This window comes from Diadema setosum, chromosome 6, assembly GCF_964275005.1.
Source record: "Diadema setosum chromosome 6, eeDiaSeto1, whole genome shotgun sequence".
In the NCBI taxonomy this organism is placed as follows: Eukaryota; Metazoa; Echinodermata; class Echinoidea; order Diadematoida; family Diadematidae; genus Diadema; species Diadema setosum.
The window spans coordinates 20239940-20253763 of NC_092690.1; the positions used below are offsets into that span (position 1 = coordinate 20239940).

Genomic DNA, 13824 nt, shown 5'->3' on the forward strand with positions numbered 1-13824 from the left:
TTTGAGAGACATTATATGCTTATAATCACTTTAATAAGGAGACACAAGACCTATAGGCAACAATGTTTTCAACTACCGTATATTGTATCCCATTCAGTCAAATGCTTTACTGCTGGCATTGCTTATCTGCGCAATGTCTCCCCATAGCTGGATCCAGAGTTAGTTTCATATATCTATATATATATATATCTATATATATATATATACATATATATATATATAGATGTATATATATAATATATATATGTATATATATATATATATATATATATAGAGAGAGAGAGAGAGAGAGAGAGATAATATATATGTATATATATATATATATATATATATATATATATATATATATATATATAATTATGTATGCTTGTTCGTGATTGTATATATGCAAGTTATATTATGTAAGATTGATGCATATATACACTCCCATCAGTGTATTTACTCTCTGCCGTCTCTGCCTCTATCACAGTCGTTATTATTTTCACTATTGCTTTGATCATCATTATCTTTTGTATATGATATCCATGTTTCGCATTTTGTCCGATTTGTTCTCAGTCTTGACAAAGGGCAGAAAGCCCGAAAGCTTGAAGTAAAATCACTTGTGAGGATTCAAAGCAACGTCTACCGCCTCCTTACTCTCGTTATATATATATATATGAGCTTGCTTCTAAAAGTCGCTAAATCCATGGATTTAGCGCCGTTGGGAAGCAAGCTCTTCTAAATAATATATTAAACATAATAAAATGTGTGTGTGCGTGCATGTGAGTTTGTGTGTTAATATTACACGTATGATATCTATGTTCATCGGTGTCTGGGTTTTCTTCTGTGTAATTTCAATTCCAGGATCTGTTCAACAAAACACAATATTTCTTGACCCTGAGCCAAATTCTAAAATCAGATGTCATTCCTATATTCCATGCTTTTCCTCGTTGTTCGAAATGGCAGTTACGATTTGGACTCTGTAGTAATTGAACCTAATACACAACTTTATATCTATTAAGAATCGCATGACGAGTATACGCATTGACATATGTTTGATAAGTTATCATTTTAGTATCCAATCTAAGTGGCCCCATGCTATAATGAAACAAAAAAAAAATTAAAATGCCTGAATTTTAAAAAGGGTTTCACCCAAACATGCTTAGTATCACAAGGACAACCTCATATCATTCTATTAAAAAAAATATATATATATAAAAAAACACGTTTGTTCCAGCATGTGTAGTGATTGTCACGGGACCAGTAACGTTGCCGTTGTCTTTTATCTTTAAAAAAAAAAAAAAGAAAACTATATCAAGGCCGGATATTACAGCGCAATGACCGTTACGGGCGAATCTTGTAGGTGGAATAGAGCATTCGTGCGTTTCAATGGGAGCGGGTCTAGTAGCTAGCCACCGTGGACTTGACTGATCTACTTTTATCAAAACGATATCAAGAAGCCTGTTCATATTCTGGAGGGAAGTTGGCCAATAAACATTGCAGGAAATTTGGTATACGAGATCCAAAAATGCCCCCCTTTTTTTCAGTTGTCATATGCCACGGTGCTAATTTGTGAAAAGGGATCACATTACTACGCATCTTCGAAAGAATTCCAAGTATGAGAGGCTCCTTGTATTGTGAGGCGATAAGAAAGCAAAGGACTACAGATGTATCTATCTTCTAAGTTTTATCACCAGTTTAATACAAATCGTTGATATCTGCAATACTTATACGTCCCCTTCGTGGTATTCACACATGACAAAATTTCTGGAGAGCATTATAAAACAAAATCCATTTCCATGAACCGACCAAAAAAAAAATGAAATTGATAAAAATGTTGCAATTACAAACGATCTGCTATGACACCTTCCATAGAATAAATAAAAAGTACAACCCAGTCATATAATGTCAACAAAAAGGATAGGACAGGCGAATCACTGCTCACATTTTCCCTTCTGACCAAACGAACTTCATAAATCCACGTTCAACATTATAACATGAATGACAAAGAATCGATACAGCACAAACACATAGGTTGTCGTGTAAGGTTCATGGAGCTTTTGCGTAATGTGACTACGACCTCTACACACTATACTGCTTTCATCAGTGACTTGCAAAGTGTGAAGTGAACATAAATGATGTGATGAAAACGTATCGAACATGTTATCATGATAACGGTCGTTTCAAGTCTGCGGTATTGCTCCTTTCCTACTAAAAAGCCTTTTGAAATAATAGTGCAGGATGTATACCTACAAAGACAAACTACTAAACATAATCATTACACTTTGACGTCATAATGCAAGCATTAAAAATAATCAATGCAAAATATGCAGATACGTTTAAGCAAAGTATTCAAAGGGAATCGATTACTACAATATGTGTCACATCAACATAAGGAGGTTACATCAACAAGGCAGAATAGTTGATCAATTGAATGCGGCGAATTCAAAACCATTGATAAACAAAGTTGTGGATGTATAAACAATGACAAAGATGAATGTGAACAGAAACAGTACGGAATTCAGGCGTTTGACATTGACAGTGGATAATTCTGAAAATTAGGTGAACGCAAAATCTTACAACAACGGACGTTTGAGCGATATTTTCAGAGGAGTGAAGAGAGAATGCAGGTTAGTGTCTCCCAGGCATTCACTCTACTTGCACAGAGCTGCACCCTGGTGCGGACAGTGCATTAATAGCGCCACCTATCATGTCAGTCATTCTACTCAGAGATCTGTGTAGGTCTCACACATTGATCTCGACAGACCGTGAAAATGAAGTTTGTCCCCGATCCCCCCCCCCCGCAAGTGGGTCAATACCATAGACTTGAGCTGAGCATTAACTACGTACACTATACACAAATGACACACAATTATAATTATTACATAAAATGCACACTAAAATACCATTACAATACCATTACGTGTTCCCTTCGTCCAGGAAAAGTCTATAGTTATAAATATTAACATTTCTAGCTTACAACGCAGGTAGTAAACATGATAAGTGTAAGCAGATTTCATAACTATACAAGGCACATGGCGTCAATTAAAGCCTAACAACGTCCATCCATCCATCTATTAAGTCGATCCTGAGTGATTACATTACGTTTCTGTGATCAATTTTTGCTTTCAGTTAAAATACGATGCAATGGAAATCAAAAATAAATGAAGTCAAGTCAGATGTAATAGCGACGTAAGATTATGTGTGCAGTTGTGTGAGCAGCAAACTCAGATAATGGCGGAGGTAAATATTTTGGGCTCATATTCACCGTGTGAGATCTTGATTGATTAGTCTTCCCTCTGCAATGAATTCGAGATAAAGTAGCATCGCATTCGGCAAGAAATGGATCTGTCGAAAGCATGAGGGAATAATGGTCAGGGACGTGGTACCATTGTCAAGAGTACTGTTGCAGGAAGTGATACAATGTATCATGTATAGTGGAGAGAAGGAGCAGGATTAAGGGGTAAAGAAGGAAGAGGTGGAGGGGAGGAGGAGAGGGAGGAGGAGGTGGAGGAGGAGAAGGAGGAGAGGGAGGTGGAGAAGGAGGTGGAGGAGGAGGGGGAAGAGATGGGGAGGAGGAGGAGGAGGAGGAGGAAAAGGAGGAGGAGGAAGAGGAGGAGGAGGAGGAGGAGGGGAGGAGGAGGGGAAGAGAAGGGGAGGAGGAGGAGGAGGAAGAGGGGGAAATAAGGAGAGAGGGACGTAGAAGAGGAAGCCAGGGATGAAAGTAGGAGAGCAGGAGAAGGAGGAAGAGGAAGAAGGGAAAAGCGAAAAGGGGAGAGGGGGAGGAGGATGAAAAAGAAGAGGGGAAGGAAAGAAAAAGAAGAGGGGAGGAAGAAACACGGGGATGAGGAGGAGACGGACAAGGAGGAGGAAAAGAAGGAAAAATGATGATGAGGAAGAGGAGAAAACGGATGATAGGATGGAGGGGTAAGACAGATGTAGAGGGAGGGGGTAAGATCCTTTATTGTCAAGCATGGTGTCATATGAAAAACAATGGCGAGAGCCCAAATAGTTCAGAGCAAATCATTGTGCTTAACATTGCCACCAGATATTCAAACTTTGTTTATTCAACACAATGATAATAATGTTCCATAAAGCACAAAAAGTCAAAAGTTTTCCACTTAAACATCACGCAAATGCAATACAAAATAGAGCAAAAATTTCATCAATTTGGACATATCTACTAGACATCAAACAGTATAGTACATGGTAGTTGTATTACATTAAATATTACCCCCTCCAACAACTAGCACCAGTAAGTAACCAACTTTAACAAGTTTGATCTTTTCTGAATATTGAGAATGTATTGCCTAACTCATAGAAGCTAAGACCATGATGGACCTTCTACTGGAATTCAGTATCACAGGAGATTTATTCGACGATATCGTTGGTCGATGCGAAAAAAAAAATTAAATGTATAGGTGAAAAGATACAATTCATTCGAATAGACAAAGAATACAAACAACACGTACCGATCTTCAGCAGGAATTTTCTTTACAATGATTACCTTTCTTACCCCTAATACATCGATGCTAAAGTTCCTGCATAGACACCGCTGCAGCTTACATATACGTGTAATCTCCTCATGATAATGATTTTTGCAATATTTAGTAACCACATCTATACAAAATTGTACAAAAATATATAAAGGGATAATTCGTCTCGACCCACTCACCTCTTTTCTGCTAGCTTTGAGTGTCAAGAGCCATCGAGGCCATAATTCGACAAGCTCCCAGTTGCGGGAAGCGTGAAGGAAGGAAAGGCCGTTATACCATTTGAAATTTCATTGCAAAAGTACTCTTTTCTCAACGAATTAGTGCACTTACGAAACAGTTCATAGCCCATAGGTAAGGATTATGTCTTCTTTTGTTACATCCAGCCTTATTTCCCATTATCGTCTTTAGAATAAAAACCGTACAGAAGATTACAAGTAGAAATGAAGAAAGAAAAAAACATGAACATCCCCGCAAGATCAACTAGTCGTAGAAGTTCGTCGATTGAAACGACTCAACCCTACACAAAAGTACACTATTCTTTCAAAGCTGTTATAACTGGCTTTCTCCTGTGAATGTGTTCAGAGCACGTCTGTTGGTCCAGCAGTGTCTAGCATATCGTAGAAAAGTTCGGTTCGGACTGCAACATGGGCGCAAAAATGGCTCCGCAGCAAATTAGGCACTTGATTCAGTCTCTGCTACACCATTGGACAACTGGACGTGACGTCAGCCCTTCATGCATCATTCAGAGTATGGTTCCAACCATTACATCCAGTTTGACACTTCACTGATGACAAGTGAATGTGTAATGTCAACTGTGGATAACAGACATCTGCAAACAGAAGAGAACCGTGACGAACTTCAATGGCAGCTCAAAGTCACGAATGGTCGCCGCTGCCACTAGCACCCTCTCCCGTCGTCGCCTCGCCATGTTCTGAACTTTCTTTCTTGTCAGTTCCGGAGCCTTCTTCAGGGACTGGATCGGTCACTCGCAACCCGCCGCGGCCTGACTTCTGACGGTGCCCCGCGCCGCCGCGGCTGGCCCGGCTCTGGCGCGCCCGCGTCAGCGTGGAGGTCAGGTTGTCCATGATGCCGTCGACGGTGCCGTGGATCTCCGTGGTTCGACGTCGCACGTCGCGCACGTGCTGGTCCAGCTCAGAGGTCTTCGTGTTCATGACATCGACTTTGTCCAGCTGTGTCTGGATATTACCCAGTGTGCCCTTCAGGTTGGTGAAGGACACTTCGGATGCCTTGAGCGACTTGAACGTTTCGTATCTGAGGCGATTAAAAGAGAACCATATCGACCATAATAAATTTTATGGAAATTCTTGACACGATATTTGGCAACAAGGTCAAGATTCACCGTGAAAGGAAGGCATTACGGAATGAGGTCGAGTGTCTAACGTAATTCGATATCTTTATCATGAACCACTGCGAATATTCAGCGCGACAAATCGACACTGAACCAGTTTGTGTGTTGTACCGGCTGTTTACTCTAATTATAGTTCTATTTCTATATTCAGAATCATCCTATTCCAGTATTTGTTGCCGGCTACGCCATAGAACTTTCCCGCTGAGCCATGCTCTATTCATTTTCTTTTTTAATTGGAGAGATTGACTTATTGTGCCAAAAGTTTCCTCTCAAAACTGACAAATTAAAAAACAAACAATGTGTAACAGCATACTTCGACAACAGAAGACATTCCTAATTTAAGATAATTACCTTGCTTTGTAACTAAAGTTAAAAGTAGATGCAAATATTCAAAGTAAGATTTCAGAAGCGATCTATTGGTTAAGTGAAAAGCGAACAGAAAGTCGAAAGCGGAATAATAATAATAATACATACATACATACATACATACATACATACATACATACATACATACAATCTCTATAGCGCCATTCCCCACTCTGGTTAAATGCTCAAGGCGCAAGGGAATGCATTTAATGCGACAACGAAGCGGGTGTCGACCTACCTGAAGACAGCGATGTCGTTTCGTATGGCCATGATGTCCGATCTGGTGACGTTGGCATCGGAGTCTGCCCCCAGGGTGGTCTGGTCAAGAATGTATCTTTCCACCAACTGCTTCATGGTCGACTGCGGAAGATGGACACGTTTAAATTAGATGAGTTTATCTTTATAGAGTAATAGTCATCATAAGTATTTCAATGAGACAATGCAATAAGCTGTGTGCAAGCACCCGCCACATTGAAGGAGGAACAGGGACCTCATACCTTCTGAAAGATTCCAATCATTGCAACTAACAGGCTTTGACATTTCTGCCAAATCAAAAGTACATACTACAATGAACAGCAAAAGTGAAACGTGTACTTACGACGTAATCTTCTTCCCACTGATCACGCTTTTTATGGCCGTCCTGTGTGAGGAATGAAATGGAGAAAATGAAATGATATTTAATTGTGAGGCTGAAGTGCAATAATCTATATAGTTACTTCTATCCGACTTCAAAATCTCTGCTTCGATAATGCAAGTGAACAGAGAAAGAGGTCAAGTATACACGAAATATATATTTATATATTATATAATATAAATATATATTCATATATAAATATATATTTATATATAAATATATATCTATATATAAATATATATCAAGAAGACGAGCCAGAGCACTGTGTATATAGAGAGTGTGGATTTTCGTTTGTTTGTTTGTTTCTCGAAAGCTCGTTTCAAGATATTGAATTCATCTTTTTTGTTGTTGTTTCCAGCTAGGCAGGCAATCAATAGGGATATTTAAAAATAGAAATTAGATATTGTTTCTTAGACATTAGTTCTTACAATGATAACAATTACGACAGCTATCCTATCGCTTATCCATTCATACACCTATGCAGAAAGAGAAGAGCATTGTCTGTGTTAAAGTGCTCTGCTCAACGTTCAAAACACAAGTGCTGTTGGTAGGGCTCGAATCTCTGACCTACTCGTTGAAATCGCGGTGCACATCCATTAAACCACATCACCCCACCCCCCTCTTCCCTATTCTCCAAAGATGCCATTACACGTGCAGGCAACTACACGTTTGCAAGAAACTTGCACGTGAGACTTACGCCTTCGCTGCCTTTTCTGCAGCATTTGCTTCCACACATTCGACAGAGATCGATCAGGTTCCGGATGGTTGGGAAGATGTTGAACGGTGGGGGCGTCGTTCCTCCTGGCTGCAAGAAGCTCACCCACATCTGCGCACGCGCGTACTTCCATTCCGTGTCAGAGTTTTCCTGGAAATTGTAATGAGAATGCAACTTTATATCATCAGATCATGTGCATTCGCAAGTCGCAATACATCCTGGAATTATAAAAGTGAGTACTAAAACTAGAGAACGATAGAGTGCATGAGTTTGTAATATGAACGGAACTTAAGTATCGCGTGTATTGTTTGCGTGCAGTACTGATCGGCCTGCTTTGTTCTATACCAAAGTAACACGTGTTAGTACAAGTATCTCACCAGGGTCAGCCTTACATGAGGAAACATACCGCTTTCATTTATGGGGCCCGTTTCATAAAACTTGTCATCAGTGACAAGTTGTCATAGATGTGACAAGCTGCTGAAATCCATGCATCTGATTGGCTGAGAGCAATTTTGTCATAGAAATGTGGCAGTTGTCACTGATGACAAGTTTTATGAAACGGACCCTTGGTTGTTGCCAATTTCAGAAGCGCAGTTCTCTTTTATCGGCAAATGTATTTCTCTCTGTCATGCTGATTTTCAAAATGAAATAATGACAACTCAACTAATCTCTCTCACTTATTCCACAAGCAGAGCAATGAATACTTTGGAGAACAAAATATAATATACACTATTGACAGCTGGTATTAGTATTATCAATATCAACATAGCTGCATTTATATTAGTATAACGATTGTCATGTTGTCAAGTTCTCGATTGCCCATTATACTCTCATTAGCACAACTATTTTTCAGAAATATAATTTGTAGCACGTATATTTTACTGCAATATTTACTGCATTGTACATTCACAAGGGTGCAGCTAATAATGATAACATGTGTTCAATACTAGAAAAGGCACTCTAATTGATAGTAGACTTGCTACGGGGTAAAAATTGGGCGATGTGTACATTTTGTAGCATAAATGTTGTATTTGGCACACCAGGGCCCCATTTCATAAAAGATGTTAGGATAGGAACTCTTGCTGGGATGCCAACTTCTAATAGCAACAGCCAATCAGGAGACTTAGCTGGATTCTTGTCATTACCTTGACAATTGCTATTCTAGCAAGATTTGTTATCATATCAACTTTTTTTTTTTATGAAATGGGCCCCTGGCCCATAAATTTGTGGCAATTCGATTTTTTTTTTTCATTCAAAGAGACATCCTGTATCCATACAAAAACCCCTCATTTGCATGATTTATGCAAAGTAAAAATAAGAAAAGTGTTCATATGAAACAAAGGAGAAAAATAAATTTATAAGTGGAGAATTTATGATCATTTACATTTGCACATACAAACAAGCAAAGTGAAAACATTCATTTGTGAAGTGTCCCTTACAGCTCAAGCACTGCATTGTATGATACTAACTACCAGGATATTTAACGCACACATCCCTTGCAATATATCAAATTGATCATTCCGGTGGCTTATCCACTTATAAACTCTGCCTTTATAAATAATACATTATTAGCATAAGATATGCAGCTGTTATTCCCTTTGCGAGGCTACTACAAAGATAGAAGAATGAACGCAAAGCCGTAATCACCTCGACCCTGGTGTACGTGTTGCTCATCATAGCGATGAGGGCGTTGAGCATGACGACCACGGCGAACATGAGGTAGAGGGCGAAGAGGAAGGTGCCCACGGCCTCGGTGAAGTAGTGGTCGATGCCGCTGGACAGCTGGATGATGGACAGAGATTCCAGGCCGAAGAGAGACCAGAAGAGGGACAGCATGGACAGTCCGACGCTGGGGGAGAGAGGAAGAGGTGGGGGAGAAAACGATTACGCTGGAGTATATCGGCTAGAACCTGTGTACTCAGGGCATTCTGCTGTTTTACTTTGCTTGATAACACCTCGCCTTGCCGTGATTTACTTCACATAATTTCATATTACTGAACTTCACTCTACTGTACGTCACTACACTTCGCTTACACTCAACTCAACTTTGCGTCATTATACCCGAGTCACACCTCCACCATTGCTTCACTTTACCATGTTTTACTTTATCATACTTCTATTACTTTACTTTCTCTAGTACTCTGCTCTAGTTACCGTAACGTTGCTTACTGTTCACTGCAATTCACTATCTGTCTTTCCGTGTGGAATACAAGTAGGTTAAATAGATTCAAGACAACTGGTTTTTTATCTAATTTTGTGACATTTAATGTTGTTGCCATCGCACCTATTCATCAGTCCGGCTCCCTGATAACAAGTCCCTCGGCTAAAAAAAAAATCAGATCGGAATACATTATCTTTCTCTACAGGATCTTTTCAACCCCATTGTCATCGGGTGGATCATTGTACAGATACGTTCCCTCCCAAGCCCGCTGTTACGAATCTACGTAAAGCCCGCCGCAAACAAAGCGACTTTCGGCGGCACGAGTGACACACTTTGGATCCGAAATAAATCACAATAGCCTCAGAATGAACATGCTTGTTTATTTCAGACCTATTGCCGCTTAGTCGTGCGCCCGAAAGTCATATATTGTAGTGTGCTGCGGTGGGCTTAGCAGTGTCCAGTGAGCCCCGGCGTTCCCCGCTCACCTCATGAAGGCCCCATACTGGCAGTCCGTCTCGCCGCTGTCGACGCACCGGCTGTACTCGTACGTCTCGTACGTCTGGTAGATCTGGTTGAGACCGAGGGCGAAGGCGAACCAGACGATGATGAAGACGAGGATGAACTTGCCGATGTCGAAGAGCATGCCGCCCAGCGAGATCTGCAGCGGTCCAACGAGCTGGGAGGACACCTGGAACAGTGGGAGGGAAAGAATTATCTTTATTAATTCTAGATGGTTCAGCCTAGACTAACGGATTAAAATCGCCCTGAAGTCGGAAATGTCTGTGCAGTGTTTGAAAAAAAAATGCACAGAAAAATCCAAACGATCAATAGATCTTAGATCTCTTCTCGTGAAAACGTTATTGTTAGGTACTTGAAATAGTCAAAAACAAAGACCCGAAGACAACACGACACTCCAGTTTCATGCGATTATTAATTGTGCGTTGTCACTCAGGCTAACCAGTGTTTTTTGTTATAATAATATAATTATGTCTGGGTTTCTGTTTCGATATCACTGGCCAAAGTCACAATCATGTTGGTTGCGTGGTAAATTTACCCTCCCCCTTGAAATAATCGGATACATTAAAGTAAAATGTATTTGAAATCCAGTTTGTATGCATTAGTTGTTGGTGCACTTATACAGTACACGGTTGTTGCCAGCTTTCTGGTTGCCGAAAACAGACTATGTTACATAATTATGTGATAAGATAATCATGCATAATATCTGAAAGCATAACTCTATTGATCTATTGGACTGTCGAAATAGCGGGCTTCTGACAGTCAGCCACGTGCAAATGTGTCTACACGTATAAACTGATATTTATGTATTTATGTATTTATCTTTTTATTTATTTTTATTTATTTACTTATGTATGTATTAATTAATCAATTTATTTATTTATTTACTTATTCATTCATTCATTCATTTATTTATTCATCTATTCATTTATTTATTCATTTATTTATTTATTCATTCATTTATTTATTCATTTATTCATATTTTTTACCGTGAGACTGAGCAGGCGCAGAAAGGCGATGACGGTCGCGACGGCGAACAGTGCGTCGGCAAGAATGGTCGGGTGGGTCCCGGAGAGACCGACACGCTGGTCGACCCCGAGCGGGTTGTCGGGGGCAACGGTCGTAGTCGCTGTTGTCATGGTAACAAATGGTTGAGTGTATGAGTGCATGAAAGAGTAGGTTAGAAACGAATTGCCAGGTGAGATGTTTCAATAATTGTTACATGATTCCAACAGACATAGTCATTATGCAACTTTAACCTGACAAAAAAGAGGCCTAATATCATAGCCCACGATAATGGTTAGGCTTACTTATGGCCATACTGCGGAGTTAGTATGATATGGAACTGTCTGTTTCTTTATTCTTGGAAATATTTCGTCAAAGCAAAAATGGATTTTGGTAGGAATGGACTATCCAACATGAAAAGGAATGGAGTATTTTTGCAAATAGTTAAACATTCAAAGAGTCTGAAACTTTAAAACATGAAAATGTGAGTACAAAAATGGAGCGTTTGGTGCACGAGAAACGGTGGTCGTAATAAAGACCCATGAATCTCAATGAGGGTTAAATTACCTTCCATGATAATTCTTGTAAAGCTGCACAACCTCACAGCTGATCTTAGATCAAATTTGCCTTGAGTGTTTCGGTCAACTTCAAGTTTTCCGGAAAGGCAATCAAATCGAAATTCAAGTACAATTCCTCTTCCTCTAGGAAACTAAAAAGGAGAGGTAATACTGAAATATACAGGGAAAGGGAGAAAAGAATTCATAGCAGAAATGGGAAAAAGAGTGAAATAAGTCACGTGATCTTCTTACCTGCTATGACGTCAGCGCCAGTCTTGTTACACGTCTCGCGCACGAGTTGCTCGACGATCTGCGTCAGATTGGCGTTGCGGTCGGCCTGTATTTGGAGCGTGGCGTTGCTCACCACCTCGTCGATGTAGGCGTGGAGCTCGGGCACCGTCTCGTTCTGGAGGAACTGGCGCACCTGCTCGAGGCTGAGGTCGCGTCGGGAGAGGCTCAGCGTCGACGACGATGCAGCCCTCACCTCTTGCAGCTTAGAGTTGACAAAATATAATATCATGCATGAACACATGTAGCAATGTAGAATATGTTTTTCTCTCTCTTTATGATCTTATCACTTATATAATCTTTAACATCTCTTCGTTTTGATATCCATATGCAAATGCATATATACAAATGCATACATTACATGAATGTATGAATATAGCTGAAAGTTTCCATTCATTCTATTCGGTCTATTCTCATGATTTTAACGCAAAATGATTATTGTACATAACCCTTAGTTAGACAATATTAATAGAAATATAAGGTAAGTACCGATGGATTGCCACAAATGTGATACCCGGTATATTATACGGATTGCTTTTATCGACTTTCGCAACAACAAGGACATGGTGATTATATTTTCGTAGCTGGTTCTAATTATTATTTCCCTTTTTTGTCAATCTCACGTGTTCCCTACGTCTTCATTATGATATTTGTCATATATTTTATGTGGTGTGACCTCCAACCAATATCAAACAAATATGACGCCAACGTATCATTCCCTACCTTTATGTTTACACTTCGGGACTGAACAGTGATATTGCACGTCATGCAGTTGTCTTGAATAGCGATTTATAGCTTCGTGTCTATAAACAACCACATGCATTACTTCTTCTTATTTTTTTTTTCTTTCGTTCGGCTAGGCCTTACTGGTACTCCGCGGCCGCTGATAGCCATCATTTATAACCCTTATCACTGGTAGGTAATTAGGTCATGACGACATTTTGTCTTGCGTTTGAAGCGGGAACTGGCTGCATTCGACTGGTATACGTTTACGCAGCTGGATATGATTTTGGATTATTGATTGTTAAACACGTATTATTCTCATATTTAAAAAAAAAAAATCATATTTTTTCATATTGTGTCAATTCCGGGGTACGTGAAATGCAGTTCCAAGAAGTTGTCGTCACACAATTTTGTCACATTCTTGAAGGACAGATTAATCATCTTTAGTCCATTTCTACATCTTGCATGGTGAAGAGATTGCGATACCGCTTTAATCGACTATGAATGCTTACTTTGTTTAAAGCAAGCGAAGAAAGGAAATGAATATATGTCTGAAAAAAAACAAACAAATGTTTTATGTATCCAACATTAACTGGAATCTTGTTCACATTATTAAGACTGTATGTAGCTGTCTTTCATATCGTATTTGAAGATTTTTCTGTATCATATAATGTGTCATTTATTTGTACCCGAATGTCGATAAGTGAATAAAATTTCTTTGGGGAAAATGTAAATAACTGGTCTATTAGACGTTTGTTTCACCCAGCCGTTACCTGGCAACAGGGTGAATGCACCTTCAAAAAAAAAAAGACTATTAATTCACCTTAAAAAAAAAGACTATATATGAAACAAAATCAATGAGTGGTTCTGTTAAAGCCACGAAGTTCATGCATTACACAATGCTATACGCTTTCTCATCGGAACAGATTCACTTATCCACGCGATAATCTGCTAGGCTACACTTCGACAGTTTTGTCCCATCACTAGCCGTGACAGTCACTGAAAGTTCATTTAT

The 13824-nt window shown here is 39.5% G+C and overlaps 1 protein-coding gene across 1 annotated transcript in view; it reads right to left on the reverse strand.

Moving 5' to 3' along the window:
• Positions 1–5350: 5350 nt before the first annotated feature.
• The window catches only part of LOC140229625 (short transient receptor potential channel 1-like), a 32696-nt gene continuing 24222 nt past the window's right edge, over positions 5351–13824 (reverse strand). The window contains exons 11-18 of the mRNA XM_072309872.1: positions 12051–12282; positions 11226–11365; positions 10206–10408; positions 9207–9408; positions 7542–7709; positions 6809–6850; positions 6449–6570; positions 5351–5747 (exon numbers count right to left, since the gene is read on the reverse strand). Of these exons, the coding sequence (XP_072165973.1) occupies positions 5351–5747; positions 6449–6570; positions 6809–6850; positions 7542–7709; positions 9207–9408; positions 10206–10408; positions 11226–11365; positions 12051–12282 (1506 nt within the window). The remainder of the gene's footprint in view (positions 5748–6448; positions 6571–6808; positions 6851–7541; positions 7710–9206; positions 9409–10205; positions 10409–11225; positions 11366–12050; positions 12283–13824) is intronic.